Raw genomic sequence first — 21,859 nt, forward strand, 5'->3', positions numbered from 1 at the left:
ATTTGTCCCTAAACATGAGAGAAGCTTGTGCACAGACGTGGGTGCGAGGTTTCGCCGCGAAGCTCGGCTCGATGACACCGGGGTATTTAACACTAGGTGACTCGCGCGCCGCCCGCTCAGTCGCCACACAGCCGCGACGCACGCGCACCTCCACCGGCCAATAGGGGTTGTGTCGTATTTACACCCTAACATTTAAACAACATTATAATAAATAGGTACGTCATATATTTATTACTACAAAATTTTTGTCAAATTTTTTTATTAACCTTTAACTAGGTATTAAAATATGTGACTTTATTTTTAGCACTAAATGATAATAGGTGAATAATAAAATCGTTTTCTAGAGGAAATGAAGGATTGGTTTAACTAAATATTATTAATATTAATTTCAGACAAGGCCGTAGCGCTGAAAGCTCCCCGCCATGGGGCACAACTTTATATTATGGGTAAGTGTTTTCTATCTTGTTTATTTACTTATTTAGAATAATTTAGATTTCGAAAGAAAGTGTTAAAAAATATTCCTCTTAATAATAATACATTTCCAAAATCATTAACCATTTAAAGCCATATATACTTTTATATTTTATAAGTATTCAAAAATAATAAGAGTTATAGCGTATAATAAAATTAGGACTCTGTGAATCGATAAAAATGATTAACATCACATTCAAGTTAATAGGATAAGCCATTATTATTGATGGGTGAAGTTATTAAATGATGTAACGGTTTACTCACGCGTATTTATCGGGGTAGCCCGACTAGTTTCGGATCGCGTTCGACTCGCGATCCCGCCGCGTCTGCTCATGATTAAGGACTCCGGTTGGGTCCGAAACTAGTCGGGCTACCCCGATAAATACGCGTGAGTAAACCGTTACATCATTTAATGATGGGTGAAGTGTCATAAACTCGCCTACCAAAACACGATTTAAAAACACTTCTGATACAAGATATTTTTAACAGCGATATTCCCTCCTTAATGTTACTTACTTAATGTTCTAATTGAATTATTCTTACGTTGTCTTCAAAGTATTTGTGAACTGCACTGTCCCCAAATTTTCCTCGGCCAAATAAGTACCTAAGTAATTGTTTGGCTCATTTCATATGCGCGACATGCGTACACAGTATATAAAGTCATATGGGAAAGTTAAGGCACCTGTGATATGAGGCAGTAGGGCACACGTGGTAGGGACCAAGGTCGCAATACCGGGATCAGGCTTAACCTGGAGCGTTATAGTGCCAAACCGGTTGAACCACCTCTTTACATGAATGCTCTATTTGCGAAGCTAGTTGAGCAAGTAGAGCATCTTTCAGAACTTTAATATCAATATTTTGAAGAGTAAAAACTATTTTAAAACAATCTTTTCCTATAAATACAATATTAGGTTCATCAATATGTTTTAAAAAGTTAGGTGATTATTTATACTCGATTGATGTTTTTTAAATGAGTTTTCAATAAGGTCATTACACTCTTACGAATAAAATATAACTGGATAGTGAATCGTATAATAAATTCCGCATTATAAATATTTTGTATATTCTTTAATCAATTGACTTCAATACCTATACAGTTAACCACATCGTTAATTGTACAAAGGTGTTTACTAGGTCAAGTTACCAATGGCAGCTACTTGATGTTTAACTTAAATTTTAACAGCTTGCTTTACCAAAATAACGGTAAATGAAAGCTTTATACATTTGAAGAATTGTCAGTAAAACATTAATTAGGCACAAGTGCCAGTAAAATGCGAGAGTGAACATTCGTAAATAACGCGTGTTGTTGACAAAGCTCGGGACACTGCGGTTTAAGGCACTTGCCAACGAAAACATGACTAATTATTGTTTGAATAAGTGACATCTTTGTGCAGGCTCGATATCGTTATTACTCATACTTATTATTTATTGAAGAAGCCGGTCCATTGTATTACGAACAGCTTTTATAAGTAAATTCACTGTCCATGTTGGTACTTATGTATTTTAATCAGGACGAAGACAGATCTTCTTGTGGCAGACTGTAAGCGCTTTTTACTGTAATATTTCATGCTCATTATATGCAATTGTTTGTTATAAGGGTGATAAATGTGAAAAATTTAATGACCTCATGATTAAAACAAATTGTCTTATTACTTCATGTAATATAGAACGTGCAAGGCTGATATTTCAAGTTGATACTTTAAAATTCCAGCGTATGCGTCGTTTCTCTCATAAACTGCGCAGGACTATAAGGCATAATTGCAAAAATGTAATAACGACGTATTCGTGCAGCTACTTAAGCGTAAAATATTAGCATTTTGTAGGCATCACCGGTGTTTATGGATAGTATGCGCTGCACGCACGGGGACGCTCGTGCGTCGCACCCGCGGCCTTCATATCAACACAATGTCACACCGCATCACTCTAGTTTCTTCAACCTTCATTATAAATTATTTAAAAAAACATCTTCGTTTTAGTACCCATCAATTAAGTTAAAGAACAAGTTTTAGTTAGATTTAGTGTCCTATAAGTCAAATCACCTAAGATGTTTTTACAAACATATTTTATGATTTTCATTATATTTGCCATCTAAACAGCAATATTTCATTCTCATTTCATCTGATCAATAAAAACAAATTGATTGTTTATTTGTTGCCCATAAAGTAAATGAGTTGCGTTCTAATTTTGGGGACAAAAAATAAACTGAATTTATAAGGATACGTTATCAAAAATATCGAGTCCTAAAAAGTATAAAATAAGAGATTGAATCCTAATCGGCGGCGAAATGTCACGCGAACACACCTTGGACTGGTTGGGATGATGACGATGACCCCTCTGGGAGCCGCGCTACCTGCCTGTATGCAAATTGTGTTGTTTTCCGAACACGAGTCAATGTACTAGAGATCGTTTAATAGTAATTTATTAGATCGATTCCCCACACCCAAAATACATCACAAAAGCAGTTGATAATTTAATCAGGTATTCTGATAGATTTTACCAGTTTATTAATAATTTTAGCGGTATTTTTATTGCGAGCTTTTTCTATGTAGCGTCATATGCTTCAACAAAAGTTTACCGAATAACGCAGATTGATTACTACGATAATCATACTCACAAGTGAATACTCATTCCCTTATTTATTAGACGGAATTTATATACAAATAATTAATATGTTTTAGTTAAACCACAAGTAAGTCTGTAGATTGATTACGTTTATTGAATGAGACCCGCACTTACGGAGAGCAATTTGCTGTAATTTAAATTACACGATTTAAAATTCAATTATTAAATTGTCGACATAGAGAGATTTATATCAATTCATATCAAGAAATGCGAAAATGAAATCGTCAGACCTCACACAAAAAACTAAGTAATGACTTTATAGCGTGCTAAAAGGTTTTATAGTCATTTGTCGGCGTACAGTGTATCGAATCATTTATTCCCTTTTTGTAAACTTTAAGAACTTTTGAGAACACTTCTGCAATCGTTTTCCTTTAATGTTCACACGACAGCTATAAGTTATAACTGTTATCGTCTGTTTTAACATTTCCCCTAAATAACACAAAACAAATAACGGACGTTGGCATCCAAAATGTGAGAATAATACACACTTTCCGTGAACCAGTCTTCAAGTGTTGATCTTAATTCTTGGTTCTGTCAAGTTATGTAAATTACGCAAAGACGCAGTGCGATACTTGATCGATGGGTCAGTGACCGCTACGCCTACACTTGAAATATTTTCAGTTCGGGCGCCGCACGCAGCAAAAACATCCAATCTTTATTAATGGTACCTTTGTACAACAATTGATTCACAAACCACAAAGACGTAGTTAGTAGGGTAAAGTTTTTGCGCGCGTTTTTAGTCGCCTATCTTAACTGTATTGACGCTGTTATTTAAATGTCCTCAAGTAATTGATACCTATTTGTATTGTTATGGATGTCCACAAGCTTTTTATAATAAAGGTCGACAGCCTCGGAGCCATCTGCTTCATTAATTTAATGCGAAACACGATAGCTGTCTCATGTCAAGAATAAAAATGAAGTTTAACGAGTCCTGGACGATTTTTATAACAAAAAACGATTTATCTAAAATATCAAATGAATAACCAAGGTCCTGAGTGTTTCCCTGGATTACCGAATGAAAATCCGATGCATAATTCAAAATATCTCCGAAACGACAATCCGTCGAATAAATTTATAATAATATCTTCATTGAATCATTTAACATTTTGTAAAACACCTATACTTGTGATATTCAAAAATACCCAATAACGATTTTTACTATATTGACAGTGCGCTGCTGCGTTAGCGTTATGCGCGTACGCAATAGCTTCACCGCGCGCTAGCGTCTCATTTGCCCGCAGCGCCGTCGAAACGATTCCGCATCACGAACCCATAGCTGCACCGATACGTGCCTCAGTCGAAAGTATACCGTTAAGGTAAAGAAAAAACTTACTACTTACATTTTAATACGAGGATTACAAAGAAAGTAGAAATGATGTCATGTTCTTGCATTGTAGGAGTCTCCGTGATGAGGGAGACGAAAGACTGCCGCTACGTGACGCCGTTGAAAAGCGACCGATCGCGCTTAAAGAACCCGAATCTTCATACAAATTTGTAGAGGTAACTGTAACTTGTAATATTGAAAGATAATTTAATTTTACATTTCAAATTCAGTATTAACAAGTAGGTATTATTTTTTTAGGATGCAGAAGTCATCTCTGACGACGATTTAGGAGGTTGGCAACGCTATTACGGCGCTGCAAATTATCTAAACAAGTATGCACATACCATTTCTACGAATATTTTATAACGGTGAATAATCAATTTATTAACTAACTATTATTTTCTGGCAGCAGTACTCGCAACGATGAGAGATTACAGCTAGGAAATGCAAACTTACAAGGTAACAGACAATACCATACATTTATCTTAAACATTAGTATTCAAAACATGTGTTCTCTTCTCATATTTGTTTCCTTAACTAGCGATGCAGCAAACTGTGGCTGGACCTACAGCTCGCCGCCTGGTGGTATGCTACATGCAGTCCTGGGCAGCCTACAGGGCTCCACCACTGGCCTTCACTGCGGGCCTGGTACCAAAATCCTGCACACATCTACACTACGCCTCCGCCACGATGCACCCCCACACCTACGCTGTTATACCTACCAATGAAGATTACGATATCATTAAGGGTATGATAAATAAGCCTCATATATAAACTAATAGACAACGTAACATAATATATGTTACGTTTAGCGGGTTCGACAGAAGTAGGTAATATGTTAACATTTTTCCTTTTTGACAGGTGGTTACCGCATTGCTACGGGCCTAAAACGCCGCATTCCTGGTCTAAAAGTAATGATCACTGTTGGTGGTGAGGGTACCGATCGTCTTTTTAGTGAGATGGTACAAGAACATACCAGCCGTAGCATGTTCATTGAAAGCGCTATTAACTTTATGAGAGAGCATGACTTTGACGGATTAGATCTTCACTGGGTCTACCCGGGTAAGAACTTGAACCTTTATGAAATGAATTAAGGTGTAGACGAAATTGCTTTTGATACTAACGAACTGTGAATATTTGTAGGTGAAAAAGATGAGCGAGAAAAAGAACTCTTGACAGCTCTTCTTTATGAACTCAGGGAAAAGTTTTCTTCTTATGGATTTCTACTCTCAACAGTCCTGCCTCCATTCAGGTAAATGCTGCATATTTCTATCAGTGAAAGTAGAATGTGTTGGCAAAGCATAGTATTCTAACTAAAACCTTCATTCAAATAGGTACCAGATAGAAGATGGGTACGACCTTAGTGCTGTGAGTGGAGCAACAGATTACACGATATTACAAGCCTGGGACATGACCCACACCAAGCGAGACGAGCCCCCTTCAAAAGCAGTCCAGCATAGTGCCCTGCACAGAGACCCGGGGGCGGGCCAACGTGACCAACGATATGACAATATTGTAAGAACATTTTTTTTTTGTGTAAATTCATGAGTCATTTGAACAACTCTGATTAATGGCTAATTCCTGTTATTGCCATTAAATATTGGAGTTCGAGCCCAAAACCTACTTTTAATTTCCTAATAATTTCTCATGTTTTCGCAGGAGTTTATGGTCAAATTCATCCTTCGTCATGGAATGAATGCAGAGAAATTAGTTCTGGGTGTCCCTACGTACGGCAGGTCTTACACCCTGGCCCCATCGACGTTGCCTTCGCCTGGAGCCGCTGTCAGCGGGTGGGGCGAAGAAGGCCCTTACACGCAAACTAAAGGACTACTAGCATATTTCGAAGTGAGTAACAAAAAATAGTCTACGTTCTATGTATTAACTGCTTTCGCGTACAAGTGTGTAAAATAAACATTTAAACCACAAGTTTCATACACATAGAATAATGCAAAATTCAGTCACTTCAATTGTTTAAAATATAAAAGTTTTAAAATTCTGGTGTTGTATGTTTAACTATATTTGTGATTGCTAGATTTGTTCGGCGGAACGAGAAGGCAAAGGAAGCAGCGGAGTCGATGAAGCAGGCAACTCTTACGCCGTGTTCGACAATCAGTGGATTACATATGATACCCCGGCGACTGTCTTGGAAAAGGTAAATCAGAAAGTGAAACAAATGGTATTGAATATTGTAAAAAGTGAGGCACAAATAATATAAACGAAACCCCTGAAATAAAAGTAAGTAGATGTTGGCTCATCATAAAATAATTATAATCATAGCAACCAAATGCTAAACTGAGTTTTGCGGTTTTGTTAATGTGAAAAATACATTTAGGTTCGAAAGGAAGCAGACAATGGATCCATGAAAATGGTTAATGGAAAAGAGTCCAATTGAAGGATTTTAAGTATTGATCTGGAATCAGTTTATAACTTTATACGTACCTAAAACATATTTTTATCTAAATTTCCCAAATAGATGAAGTACGTTGTAACTACGGGACTAGCTGGAGCTGCAGCATGGTCTATTGATATGGATGATTTCCGAGGACTTTGCGGAGCCCCCTTCCCAATTCTGAGCGCCATTTCAACTACACTAAACGGTAATACGCAATTACATTTACACGTATTAATGTTTTGTGAGGCATAGTAGTATAAAAGTATTTTACATGGATCAAATATCACACCAAGGAGTATTTAAGGTTTAAGCCCTATGTGAAAAAGTAATCTGTGGAAATAGAAAAAGGCGGGAAGTAATAAAATAATTAAAATAGACGAGTGAGGTGGTCAAATACAATTGATTTATAATTTTATATCTTACAATAAATTACATCCTTTGAATGTAAAAAGAAGCCTGCATTCATTTTTTAACTTTTTGCAGGAGAAACAATCCAAACGGACCAGTCTACTTTGAAGATTGGGTCTTGTGAGTCCGAGGTTCCATACTTATCATCTGATGAAGTATCTTGTGCGCACTTCCACTTCTGCACTGGAGGCATTAGTTACAGGATGACTTGTGAAGACGAGCGCCTTTATGATCCTTCTACAGGTTTTTGTGGGTATGTATCGAATTTGCCTCTTACATAATTTACCATTTACAGAATGCTCAAATATTTTTAATGAATCTACTTTATTATCAACCAACTGCTATCAAAGACCTTCAATCGCTTAAAAATGGTTTTTATATAAAAAATGATTGAGGTGAATTCAGACTTACGCTAACTATTTCTATACTATATAACTGACTATTTCCACAGACATCAAGACGTAGCAAAATGTATGCCGGGACAAAATCTAAGGATCAGTGTCGAAGATGCTGCTCGCTTCTTATCTCAAGCATATGAAAATGACTTCGAAGTAAGTGCTTTGAATATTTTGTTTTAAAGGTCTACTTGTTTCTTTTAATGAAAAATGAGGCAGCTTGCTTTTGGACCCACTGAAAACGAAAATGACATTCTTATCAATTGTTATGTATTTACAGTGGAGTGAGCCAACCAAGGAAATGTCAGCAAATAAGGAACCCGAGCGCTTCATTTCAGATATGGACAGCAAGAAAAGTAAGATAAACCTTTTTCGAAGTAAAATTAATCTTAGCATTGCGAAATTAATGACAAAAACTCTTTTTTTCCAATGAAGGTAAACAAAGCGACAAGCTCGTAGTCTGTTATATGACAAGTTGGGCCTTCTACCGACGCGGCGATGGAAAATTTGTTCCAGAAAATATTGACACACGACTTTGCACTCACGTTGTGTATGCTTATGCTTCGCTCTCTCCTGACGACCTCATCGCCAAGGAATTCGATCCTTGGGCAGATGTCACAAACAGTAAGGAACTATTTCAGAGTTAATTGGTTAAGATTTAAACTACTTGCATTTCTTTCTGAAATACAGTGAATAATGTTCCTCTTCTTTTTAGATTTGTATGAACGAGTAACGTCCTTAAGGGATGTCAAAGTCATCCTCGGTTTAGGAGGATGGACAGACTCAGCGGGAGACAAATACTCTCGACTTGTGTCGTCAGAGGCGAATCGGAGCAAGTTCATTGCTAAATTAATCCCATTCTTGAGAATGCATAACTTCAAGGGTCTGCACTTAGACTGGAATTACCCAGTTTGTTGGCAGAGTAATTGTAAAAAGGGTGCTGTTTCTGATAAGCCTAATTTCGCCAAATTTGTGAAGGTAACAAAAAATATTTATTTTCTTATTAATTCAGTTGGAATACCGAATTTTTTATTGGACTAGTTCTCATTACTCTAATAACATCCTTTTTTTCAGGAACTATCGAAAGCCTTACACGATGCTGACATGGAGCTCGGAGTAGCTCTCTCTGGTTACAAAGAGGTGATTGAGTCTGCGTATGACCTGCCCACTCTCTCGAGTGCGGCTGATTTCCTAAGTACCATGACATATGACTATCACGGTGGATGGGAGAAATCTACTGGTCACCACACTCCGCTTGTTCCCTCACCTAAGGATTCACTGGCTTACTATTCAATTGTAAGTAAAAATAATGACGATACAAATTAAAGTTAGCGTTTTCGGGAACTCAAATAGCTTATAATTCTTGTAACCTTTACTACAGGAATACGCCATCAAAGCTCTTATAAGTGGAGGAGCAGATCCAAAGAAACTTCTCCTTGGGTTGTCTTTCTATGGACAATCGTATAGATTGGCGGACATTGATGGAGTAAAAGGACCCGGCTCGGCTGCTGCAGGCCCCGGTGAACCAGGAGAGTTCACTAAGCAACCTGGAATGTTGGCTTACTATGAAATATGTTACAGAGGTTAGCATTACCCATTTCCTTTCAAGTCAGTCGTAGCCTGTTCAAAAGACTATGGCGCTAATTGATGACCACGAATGAATGAATGACGCTTATTCTTTGCAAGTTATTTATTTTAATTTTTATTGTTACAGTGAAGAACTTAAGATGGAAAACTGGTAGACAAGAAAATGCAGGCCCTTACACTTATTCGGATAACCAGTGGGTGGGATACGATGACCCGAAATCTGTCACAGATAAGGTAAAATTGTGAAGCACTCTTTAAAATGTAAGAAAGTTTAATGAGGTCGTAACTTCGGCACGAATAGAAGAAGGATACTAACGTATCATTAATATTCTGTTTTCCTCATAAATACTTTAATACTATGAAACCGCATTCTGGACTGTTTTAGGTTACTAATTGTATTCGTAGAAATATTTTATTCTAACATAAGCCAATGATTAATTAAATCTCGCTACAAAAATAATTAAAGTTTTATCAGAACTTTAGCGCTTAGTTTACATACTTATTTAGTAGATATTCTACGTAAATAGTCTTATTTTAATTCTAATTCTCATCGACGAAAAGAAAGACTACTGAGCGAAACTTACTCCATCAATCCTACGACTACTTTATACTATTACCCTATAAATAGTCAAAGTCAAGTACAAGATAGACTAAAGTACTATTAAAATTGCTATCAGGTGGAATGGGCCATGCGTCAAGGACTAGGCGGTGTGACAGCCTGGGCGATCGACCTGGACGACTTTAGCAACCGCTGCTGCGCCGAGCCCTCGCCACTGCTGAGGGCCGCGGGCAGAGCTCTTGGCAGAGGAATACCATCGCCTCCTTCAGCTGCCTGCGAAAGACCTCCGGAACCAGTTACTCCATCACCACCTACTACTACCACTGCAGAGTCTGATGGTAATTAAACTTACTTGTTAAACATTTCAAGTAAACTTGCACAGTCTATAGTTTTCCTACAAACTCAGTTCAGTTTCCTGACAAAACTAATTTCTGTAAGGTGCATCACTCTTACTTTAACTCGACTTGTCTTACTATGTTTGAAATTGTACAGGTTCTATCGGCGGTGGCGGCGGCGGTCACGACCACCATCAGCACACCTCCACGACCTGGCCCAGTTGGAACCCGTCCACAACCGCGAGCACCACACAGACGTGGTGGCCGGCAGCGACCACACCAATGACAACCACTACCTCCACCACCACCACTAAACGACCTACAACTACCACTAAACGTCCTACCAAGAAACCTTCGACAGAATCTGGTAAATAGTGCATTTTTAAAATAACCATCGTGGTGATATAAAGATATAACGCAACTTTTTTACATGTAGGATTTATCCGGTTGTATTTGTCTTTAAGCGGGGGAATCCTTAATAAAGAAGCATAATATCAGACAGAAATCAAACCTATTACAGAACCATATCTCTATCTGATCATACTCGCTGAAAAGATATTGGAACCCAGCAATAAAAGAAAAAGGATATCTAATCTTGACACTAAGAATATTGTGTTCATGCTCATATCGAAAGAAGATCCCGCAGTGAATATTTTTTTCTAGTCCGGAGTAAACCATTATAAAAATGTTCGTATTTTATCGCAGGTGGTTTAGAAGGAGCATCATGTAACGCGGGCGAGTACCACGCGGCGCCGGGCGACTGCGAAGGCTACCTGCAGTGCGAGGGCGGCGCCTGGCGCAAGCACCGCTGCGCGCCCGGCCTGCACTGGGCCGAGAAGGTCAACCGCTGCGACTGGCCCAGCTTCGCGAAGTGCACTGGTAACTATAATAATTCATATGTTTAATCCTCGTAAACTTAGATGGTATAATTCACGAAGACACGACCAGACAGGGTAGTAAACAAAGACAGTTTTTTAACATCTCATTGAGGAAATAAATCCTCGTGTTGCGGGTGTCTTTTACAAACATTCAAGTCACATGCAGAGAGACACCCAGTCATAGAACAAGCATTTGCGGATCTTCCAAATGCAACAGATTCCACAGATGTGCTCACTTAAGTACGTATTTTAAAGACGTAACAGGATATGACATCTGTAAATTTTGTTTATAGAATCAGCAAGCAGCGCAAGCACAGCAACAACAACTTTGGCCCCAATGACGTCACGGCCTCCACCACGTCCGACCACTACAACTACAACCACCACTACTAGACGTCCTACCACCTCCAGGACTACCACCACTACTACCACCACAACACAACGACCCACGAAGAAACCTACCACAGAAGAACCATCTGGTACGATATTATATCACTCTAAGTTAATATATAAACAGTGATCAAAATTAAAATAATCATTTACTCAAATTAATCTACAAATAAGCTCCTTTTGAAGGTCAAATTACATTGAATAGTACCTAGTTTCGCCCACTCTTCACCGCTTCTTAATTACTAAGATTAAGATCAGCAGACTGACCAACCGATATTTGACTGAAATCATACAAAACAGAAAATTTTACTATTTTTCATTTTCTTCGTATTTAGAATCAGACGGCCCAGCTGATGGCATGCCTTGTGTCGGAGAGCAGTACAACTCAGTGCCTGGAGACTGCAACGCGTATCTACACTGTGACGGCAGTGTGTGGCGGCAACAACACTGCGCACCTGGCCTGCACTGGAGCAATGTACAGAAACACTGTGACTGGCCTAAATACGCTAAATGTGAAGGTAAAGAAACTTCTTTTCGGAGATATTCTACGAAATATCACAATATACGTACGTATTGTGGATTGTGTTAATTTTCTACTTAAACGTGAAATTTCTTAACAGTTCCAAAGTCGACCACATCAGCTCCAAAACCAACGCGACCCCCACCGAGGCCACCTACGAGACCTCCTACGACAACAACAACAAAAGGTATCTCGGCTCTTTCTGTTAAGTTTCTTCTTTTACTTAATCTCTGTATTGGACATATACTGACACTTCAAACACAAGCTATGCTACGCAAAACAGCAATCAGCTAGAAATCCCTTAAATTTAAGGACAAAATTACAAGAAAACCTATTATTGTAACAGATAGAACACAGATGATATCTTCATTTCGTCTTCAGCTAATTAGATTCCCCGATGCCGGATTCCTTGTGTGTCTTCAAATTAGGTGGAAAAACTTATACGTAACACATTACGGTATCGGAAAATTAGCAAGTAAAACCGCGAAGCTCAATTTATACCGTTGTCTCCAGCTCCTGAGTCAGACTCTCCGACGCCGGACTCGTCGTGCGGCGGCAGCGACATGCACGCGCCGGCCTCCACGTGCGACGCGTACCTGCAGTGCGTGGGCGGGCGCTGGCGCAAACAGCTCTGCCCGCCCGGCCTGCACTGGGACCGCCGAACTCATCGCTGTGACTGGGTAGAGTTCGCTATGTGCGAAGGTAAGGACAAAAAGACTTGCTGTATAATTTTGGTTACAATTTAGAATTACAGACTTCTTTTTTACGACAATTTTTTGCCCGAAAACTATTACAATTACTAATCAATTCACCGTACATAGAAGATGACTGGAAACTATAACTCACATTATTCCCAATCTAAGACGGTACTGAAAAAAAACACCTAGAAAGTAAGAGAATTGAAGTTAAAACGAGCATTTTCACAACAAGTATTTTTTACATTCCAGTGGGTAAACCCTCTAAGTCTAGCACATCTACCTCAACCACTACTACTACAACAAGAAGACCTACCACTACTACCACTACCACGACGACTAGGAGGCCCCCCACCAAGAGGCCTACGAGACCTACGTCTACTACCACTAAGCGACCTATCGTCGACGAACAACAAGTACCTGATAAGGTAAATTTATAAATATGTTCTTGTACAGCTCTATGCTAAAACGTCACTAAGCCAGACTCTTGCCTGGATATTGCTGCGGACGTAAGCCTGCTCTTCATTTGATTATTTCCTTTTTATAAGCAATTGTTTCGGTTATTTCTCTAGAACTGTAACACTGGAACATACCACGCCCATCCTAAATGCGAGAAGTTCTACGTGTGCGTGAACGGCATGCTGATCGCTCAGAGCTGTGCCCCCGGCCTGGTGTGGCGCCCGGACCGCAGCCAGTGCGACTTCCCCTCCGCGTCGTCATGCACTGACAAGCGCCAGGGTGAACCCGCTGATACCACGCAATCACAGTCCGCTTTGATGCAGATTAACGAGGAACCACCTAGTAAGCACAACTTCGATAGAATTGATTGTTCTGATCTCACTTATTAAAAAAAAAGGAGAACGAGAAATGGTTAAGTTGATGGTGTACTTACGTAACAAAAATTCAATCGATTGAATTATTTCAGAATACTGCGAGAGCGGTACTTACGCACAGCTTCCTTCAGACTGCACACGATACCTACATTGTTTGTTCGGAAAGTTCGAAGAGTTTGCCTGCAGTGCTGGATTACATTGGAATCAGGTAATTTGCCACGGACAAGACATTTTTAATCTCAATATCCATTTGAAAACTACTATTTGCTACCTCAAATACCTAATTACAGGAAAAACAAATATGCGATTGGCCCAAGAACGCTAAATGCAAGCGTAAGTCTGGCCCAATTACAACGACTAGTACATCAACCACAACTACCACATCTCGGCCAGTTGAGATCGATATTGAGACGAGACCTCAAGCCGGACATGATGTTCATGATCATTCGCAAGCACACCAACATGGGTCCCAACATTCTTACCCGATGCCCTCAAAACCGCTCGGAAAGCCATTCACTGGAACACAACCAGAAATCAGCCCGAAACCTGCTCTCTTGAACTGTAAGTCTACATTAAACAAAAATGTTTTACTAATTACAAAAATTTACTTATTTCTATGAATAATTTAATACTTGTATTTTCGCAGCCCGTTATAAACTGGTATGCTATTACACAAATTGGTCATGGTATCGTCCCGGTATTGGCAAATACAGTCCAGAGGATATTGACCCCAGTTTATGTACACATATCGTCTATGGCTTCGCTGTACTCGGCGATGACGGTCTCATCAAGGCTCATGACTCCTGGTCAGATTATGACAACAGTAAGTTTAAAATAGTCATAACATGCCAAAAAGAAAACTTGGCACATGTCCTCCGAGTGAAAACCTGTGTACTTGTCTAATTCAGTCTTAAAAATAATTCAAAATACTTTCAGGATTCTATGAGAAGGTAGTGGAGTACAAACGTTATGGCATCAAGGTATCTCTAGCTATCGGTGGCTGGAATGACTCAGCTGGAGACAAATACTCAAAATTAGTAAATGATCCAGCGGCACGTGCTCGTTTCGTTACGCACGTCGTGAACTTCCTGCAAAAATACGGATTTGATGGATTAGACCTTGACTGGGAATACCCTAAGTGTTGGCAGGTGAGAATTTTTGTAGTGACAAGCTTAAATGTTGGTTTCTAAACTACTTACAACCAGGTTTGGTTTTAAGAGAAATAACAGGAAATGAAACTGAAAGGAAAATAAAAATATCGAAAACTGTTTCGAATATTGAAATTGGGTTAACAAATACCTCACGTTTAAATATTCTAGGTTGATTGCTCTCAAGGCCCCGATTCAGACAAAGAAGGATTTGCAGACCTGGTTCTAGAGTTGTCTGCTGTACTGAAACCGAAGGGCCTGCTTCTATCCGCGGCTGTATCTCCTAGCAAAAAGGTCATTGATGCTGGTTATGACGTACCCGTCCTGGCTCGCCATTTGGATTGGATTGCCGTTATGACCTACGACTATCATGGACAGTGGGATAAGAAGACCGGTCACGTAGCACCCTTGTACTATCACCCTGAAGATGATAACACATATTTCAATGCGGTAAGTTTCAATTCGTGAAAGACTACTTCCGCTAAAGTAAATTTTAAGACAATTAAGTTACGTTGAGCATGCACTTTTTGGAACTTTAAATACGAGATGAAATTCGTTCCAGAATTATACAATACATTACTGGATGCAAAAGGGTGCCCCAGCAAATAAGCTTGTGATGGGAATGCCCACGTACGGACAAACATTTACTTTGGGAGCTGATAAAGATTCATACCAGTCTTTGAGTGGAAACAAGGCAGCAACAGGATTGAATGCACCGGCTTACGCTGGAGGCGAACCTGGAGAATATACGAGGGCTAAAGGTTTCTTGTCGTATTACGAGGTACGGTTTATTTTTATTTATCTGGAATATGTCCACTAAACTCATTTTTAAATTGTTATAGAACTAAAATTATTTTCTGTCATTCAGATTTGCGACCGAATCAGATACAACGGTTGGAAGGTAGTAAAGGACCCTCACCAGCGGATGGGCCCATATGCATATAAGGACAACCAATGGGTATCATTTGACGATGTTGATATTATTAAGAAGAAGGTCAACTTTATGAAGTCTTTAGGTCTTGCTGGTGGTATGGTGTGGGCTCTTGACCTTGACGATTTTAGAAACAGGTAATAAAATATGGCAGTTATGCTCTGCTATAAAAATTAGTTTCGAGAAACAGGAAATTAACATAAATCTTTTATTTTGTAGATGTGGTCAAGGTAAACATCCATTGATAAATGCAATCAAGGATAATCTTCTTGCATCTGGTGTAGAGGAAGATACGATACATTCAGACCCTATATATGAGCCACCTAATTCGATAGACGAGGATTTGGATGACATTCAGGTGTTACCAGTCACCAAGCCGCCGAAACCGATACAGATAACAACGGTGAAGGAACCAGTAAAAACTACCACTAAGAGACCAACCACAACAACAACTACTACTACAGTTGCAGCTCCCACTGTAAATGACGAGTTTAAGGTGGTGTGCTATTACACTAACTGGGCTTGGTACAGGTAAATATATGTTTTGTACATACGTGAAAAAATTTGGAGAGCCTTGATAGACTTCCTAGTTCATCTACCATCGCATTTTGTTACATAAAGCACTATTTTCTTTCAGACCTGGTCCAGGAAAATACACACCAAGCGATATCGATCCTTCACAATGTACTCACATCGTGTATGCATTTGCTGTTCTCGATACAAAGCGTTTAGTAATCAAACCACACGACATCTGGTTGGACGTAGAAAACAGTAAGAATATGTTTAATTTTTATTTCGAATTCACTATGTTACTAACTTAATGACTAGCAAAATACTAAAGCATTTAATGTTTATTTTCTAGAATTCTATGAAAAGGTTGTAGCTCTTAAAGAGAAAGGCGTTAAAGTTCTCCTTGGACTGGGTGGTTGGGATGACTCAGCAAGTGACAAGTATTCACGAATGGTAAACAGTCCATCCGCAAGAAGGAAATTCGTGATCCATGCTCTAGACTTCATAGAACAGTACGAGTTCGATGGGTTGGACCTCGATTGGGAATATCCTAAGTGTTGGCAAGTGAGTAAATACAAATAACCTGTAAGAAAGACGTTGAATTTACCAATTCAATTTTATCATTCCAGACAGAAGCTTTTAGGATAACGTTAAGTCATGAGAAGTAAACCGAAACTCATATTTCCAGGTAAACTGCGAGAAGGGACCAAGTTCTGACAAGCAAGGCTTTGCATCTCTTGTTAAAGAATTACGTGCAACATTCAAACCTCGTGGTCTTTTGCTATCAGCTGCGGTTTCCGGCAGCAAACGAGTCATTGATGCTGGTAATTGACATATATTTTGACATTGATATCATTTCTCAACTTTGCATTTAGAAACCTTATTTAATCAATGCCCCTTTATCCAGGATATGACGTTCCAACGCTGTCAAAGAACCTTGACTGGATTTCGCTGATGACATACGACTATCACGGTCAATGGGATAAGAAGACTGGACACGTCTCACCAATGTATGCAAGCGACAGTGATGCTGACAAGACTTTGAACACGGTAGGTTCCACATTTCTCAAAAGAGAAAAGTGAAAAAAGAAAAGTTTAATATAATATATGATAATGCTCATTACCACTTTCATCATCAGAACTTCACGGTGCACTACTGGATCGACAAGGGCGCTCAACGTGAGAAGTTAATCCTTGGTGTGCCATTCTACGGTCAATCGTTCTCACTCGAAGAGAATGCAGGAACTGGACTAGGAGTACCTTCTTATGCTGGTGGAGAGGCTGGCGACGAAACCAGAGCCAGAGGATTCTTATCATTCTATGAAGTAAGTCATATTCCTACACAACATTTAGCAGTTTTTAACCGAAACCAAGTTTGTATATACTTGACCCACTTAGTTTTTTGCTTGTTAATCTTGTATTATTTAAGCGTTAATTTTATTTCCTTCTTTCAGATCTGCGATCGCATCAGAGTGAAGGGCTGGCACATATCTCGTGACCCTGGCGGTCGCATGGGTCCCTACGCCTATTACGACGATCAATGGGTTTCTTTTGACGATGATTTCATGGTTCGCCACAAGGCTGAATATGTCCGCGCTATGGGTCTAGGAGGCAGTATGGCATGGTCTCTTGACCTTGATGACTTTAGCGGCAGAAACTGTGGTTGTGGAAAATCACCGCTTCTCGCTACCCTTAACCACGTTTTGCGAGGTCTTGAGGAGCCACCGAGGTGTTCGCTTGAAGAGAGTAAGTTTTAAACATTTTACATTAAAACTTGTAAGATTTTAGACAAAGACATTTTTAGAGTCCATATAATTTGAATGTAACTAACACTAGTCTAAACTCTTTGTTGCTAGTACAATCAGAAAATGGAGACACAGATATAGACACAGGAATCTCAATACCCGAACCTAAACCTGATGTAGAAGAACCGGAAGACATCTCAGTAGGCGCACCAGTCGATGAAACTGGTACTGACACTGACACGGATACTGGCATTAACACTGACATTGACACGGACACCGATGACGATATAAGCAATGTAAGTAATATACCAACAACTACACAACCGTAACTTAAGGTTTTCCAAAGCGCAAACTTAAGACCAAACAGGGCAGGGAGTAGAATTTAAATCTAACTTCAAAGAAAAATATACTATACATATTACAAATCTAATATTCTTCCTATTTTTCGCTTCACAGGGCGGCCCCAGTATTGAAGGCACATCGTGTACTGGCAACGTATTCAAAGCAGACGAAACGAAATGCAGCAAATATTACTTATGCTTGAACGGCAATTGGATGCAACTTGAGTGCCCTTCACCACTGCACTGGTATAAGGTAAGCAAAATTACTCCATATTAATTGCTTTTCAAGTATATACTTGTACGTTACTTATTTGATTCTTTTATTATGAACAGAATCACTGCGATTGGCCTGAAAAAGCTCACTGTAAAACGAAGGCATTGCTACGAGTAAGTGATCAGGAACTTGAAGAAACACAAGCAGACAAACCAATCATAGGATGCTACTTCACTAATTGGGCTTTCTACAGGTAAGTGGAAAAACGATGGAAAACCAAGATCTTAAAGATCTTTACCTGCCTTTGCAAAAGTACTAACCTAATCATTATCTATTCTAGACCCGGTAAACACAGTTTTGGACCCCAACAGGTTGACTCATCCGTTTGCACACACATTATTTACACGTGGGCCCATCTTGACGGTGCTTCATTTAAACTGGTACCAGGAAATCCAGAGTTGGATGTAGAAAATGGTATGTTTATAACCGTTAATATACAATATTGATTAGGAACCAAACCTTTAATCGATAGAAATCAAACAAAATATTCTTTTACAGACTTTTACGGTAAAATCACTCAGCTGCGACAAACAGGTGTGAAAGTAATCATTGGTGCTGGTGGTGTAATGGACTCCGAAGCTAGGAAATGGGGTCGAATGGTCTCAAACCCCGTTAACAGGAAGATATTCGTCAACTCTGTGTTGAAATTCTTACGAAGATGGAACTTTGATGGTGTTCAGATCGCGTGGCAATATCCGGGATGCAAACAGGTAAAGCTGAAGTATTCTTAATTTCGAGTGTAGGTACTATTGAGTAGATGTGTGTGTCTGATATAGACATTACGATGTCTTAGGCACTGCTTTCTGTAACATGATGGATTTTTAACTTTCCACTCATTATTTCAGACGCCATGCACTAGATCCACAGTCGACTCACGAGAAAGAGAGAACTTCGCCGACTTACTGTCAGAACTTTCGGCAACACTTCGTCCTCACGACTTGGAGCTGTCAGCTGTGGTGGCTGCATCTCCAGAAATAGCCGCAATAGCGTATAAACCCCACATTCTAGCTTCTGAGTTAGATTGGGTCGTCATTGCTGCGAACGACTACTACGCATCGTCGACTGGCAAAACAGCATACTTGGTGCCTTTGGTATCGAGACACAATAACGATGTCAACAGTTTGGTAAGTCGATAATAGAAGTGAATATGCGACAGCAAACTTTGATTAGTTAATGTGACAACCTAAATTCTTTCTAAAAGATGGAAGTCTTAAGAAAAGCCTGAAAATATGAAAACGACAATATGAAGGGGATCACAGTTTCATAAATATGGGCAAAAAAATAAATCAACCTTTATTTCACAGAACGCGTCCCTTTCATACTGGACGAGTGTGTTACCGCCAAACCAAGTAGTACTAGGAGTACCAGCATACGCGCGCTCCTACAGCCTGCGCGGCGCCGCCAGCGACACGCTCGGCGCGCCCGTGTCCGGCCCGGGAGAGGCCGGGAACTACACAAGACTGCCCGGGTTCTTAGCTTATTATGAGGTCAGTGTAGAACTAGCATCCAGATTCTCCAGAACTTCTAATTTATTAAGGTACTGGACGAAGAATAATGCGTTACGTCTGGGCAAATTCGTCTACTCATTTAGAGAAGGATTGAGAGGTTCGCCTAGCTTGCTTTAAATTTTGTTTAATTAAATAGAGTACTATTACTACTTATATTGCTAGCATGTACCGCAACCTGCCCGCATAAGAGCACTGATAACACATATATTCCGTATAGATAAGATAGTCTGACAGTCACGCCAGCTATGACATGCAATTAAATGTAAGTACAACAATGACTTGCAAATTGAGCCCATTACTTTTAACTTGTGTGGTATATTAATTTAAGACATTGCTACTACTAAAAGGTTTTTAACAACGCCATTTTTACCAACAACGGCAATCATAGCGATATAAACTTGCTACATGTTTTATTGTAACCATAACTTTTAATTTTTTTAAGGTACTTTAACCAAATTATTTTTATCAAAACAGGTCGCAGAGAAGCTAGCAGATAAACAATGGAAGGAGAGCTACACACCTGCTGGTACATTCAGCTCTGGCGGAGGCCAGTGGGCATCGTACCTCAGCAGTAAGGATGTCGGCAGCGCGAGTGCCGCAGCGAGACACTTCGGCGCTCGGGGGGCCGCGCTGTGGGCGCTTGATCTAGACTTAAAGGGAGAATGCTCTCTCCTGAATGCACTCAGAAGGGGAATAAACGAACCCGATCTACCTCAAGAGACATGCTCGCCGGCTGCGTAAACTCACTCGGCTCACATCGGCAATGTTCGGAAAACATCAGCACCCTTCGGATTGATAGATTTTTAATTGAAAACTGTAAATCTCAGAATTAGCCCGCGTGACGTGTTGATGAGTGCACTTGGTATTCAGGGCCATTTTAATACACGCGCTCACGCTAATCTGCATCTTATAATTAAAACAATGAATGCGGTAACTACTTTGTAAAGAGTGCAAGGGTGCTTTTAATAGAGTTTAATTTAGATTATATTAAATTATAGATAGTTCATTGTGATATTTTTGATACATAGGTTTACTTATAATGTGGACTTTTTTAATTCCTTGATTTTTACTTGACGGTTTGACAAATCATGGTAGGTGAGCAATGGGTATCACAATTAGTAGGTTCCGATTTAAGTAAAAGTGCGAGGAATCATTTTTCTTGTAAATGGCAATGAAAATTGCAACTTGTAAGTACATACTTGTAGATATAAGTTTACAGTCAACACATTGATACAAGGGCCATTAATAAATATCCACAAAACAGGTAGTATTCTGAGTTTTGTACTGTATTGTAACTAAAGCGAAAATATACCTACTGTAATTTGTATTTTTTTTTTTATACTATGTGTTGCCTGAAAAATAAACAAGAATATTTGTAATCGACGTTTTTTTACTTCGCATTCGTGTTGTAAGTTTCCCTATTACACCTTACGTATTAGTAAATTTTACAACGGTTGCCTGACACCTGTTATAAAATTTACGGCTAACCACGAGTACGTTACAATCATAAATATAGTAATCTAGTTTTATTATCTAGATAGATATACTTGTCGTAATAATAAATTTAACAGACGAAAGACAGACCAGTATCACGCCACAAGTTCGTTTCACATTTTTAGATAATAATATACTTATCTATTTGTTCAAGACTAAAGTATAACTACATTAAATAAATTCTTATTTAAAAACATTATTAAATAAATTCACGTATCTTTTCGATTCACTTAATACCTACATGATTCTCTTTAACAAATTGATAAATACCCTGTCTCCTGTTGTCACATTTAGCATTATTTCTAAAGGCAAATACGATAATATTTCTACATCACTTAACCATTCCTTCAAGGTATCATTCAGTTAACCTCAGTTAGACGGATGACGTAACACTCCTCGTCATTATCTTTATGACTGAGCATCTAATCATAGGACATCGCGATTTGCCTTCGCAGTGGACAACAATGCAAAAAACTTGCGAGACAAGATAAATCAACGT

The 21,859-nt window shown here is 39.2% G+C and overlaps 1 protein-coding gene across 2 annotated transcripts; it reads left to right on the forward strand.

Moving 5' to 3' along the window:
• On the forward strand, positions 1-21,245 carry LOC113504601 (probable chitinase 10). Of its 2 annotated transcripts, none has more exons than XM_026886989.1 (52): positions 1-215; positions 393-446; positions 4,264-4,409; positions 4,491-4,593; positions 4,676-4,749; positions 4,827-4,876; positions 4,959-5,165; positions 5,279-5,479; positions 5,561-5,669; positions 5,752-5,932; positions 6,077-6,262; positions 6,450-6,569; positions 6,891-7,014; positions 7,293-7,470; positions 7,669-7,768; positions 7,893-7,968; positions 8,048-8,236; positions 8,328-8,590; positions 8,687-8,908; positions 8,994-9,195; positions 9,327-9,433; positions 9,877-10,096; positions 10,251-10,460; positions 10,799-10,972; positions 11,265-11,450; positions 11,697-11,879; positions 11,982-12,068; positions 12,395-12,583; positions 12,829-13,004; positions 13,149-13,377; positions 13,502-13,617; positions 13,700-13,970; positions 14,056-14,232; positions 14,346-14,557; positions 14,729-15,007; positions 15,120-15,338; positions 15,426-15,625; positions 15,708-16,019; positions 16,126-16,259; positions 16,351-16,562; positions 16,687-16,822; positions 16,906-17,048; positions 17,138-17,323; positions 17,453-17,744; positions 17,855-18,039; positions 18,200-18,337; positions 18,418-18,551; positions 18,639-18,772; positions 18,857-19,068; positions 19,204-19,482; positions 19,663-19,845; positions 20,341-21,245. In XM_026886989.1, the coding sequence occupies exons 2-52, from the start codon at positions 423-425 to the stop codon at positions 20,605-20,607; spliced, it is 8,937 nt and encodes a 2,978-aa protein (XP_026742790.1). In that variant the 5' UTR covers positions 1-215; positions 393-422; the 3' UTR covers positions 20,608-21,245. The 2 variants fall into 2 exon arrangements, with proteins under 2 accessions (XP_026742790.1, XP_026742791.1); XM_026886990.1 differs by having other exon boundaries at positions 4,830-4,876.
• Positions 21,246-21,859: the final 614 nt, after the last annotated feature.

The sequence above is a fragment of the Trichoplusia ni genome, chromosome 22 (genome assembly GCF_003590095.1).
Source record: "Trichoplusia ni isolate ovarian cell line Hi5 chromosome 22, tn1, whole genome shotgun sequence".
In the NCBI taxonomy this organism is placed as follows: domain Eukaryota; kingdom Metazoa; phylum Arthropoda; class Insecta; order Lepidoptera; family Noctuidae; genus Trichoplusia; species Trichoplusia ni.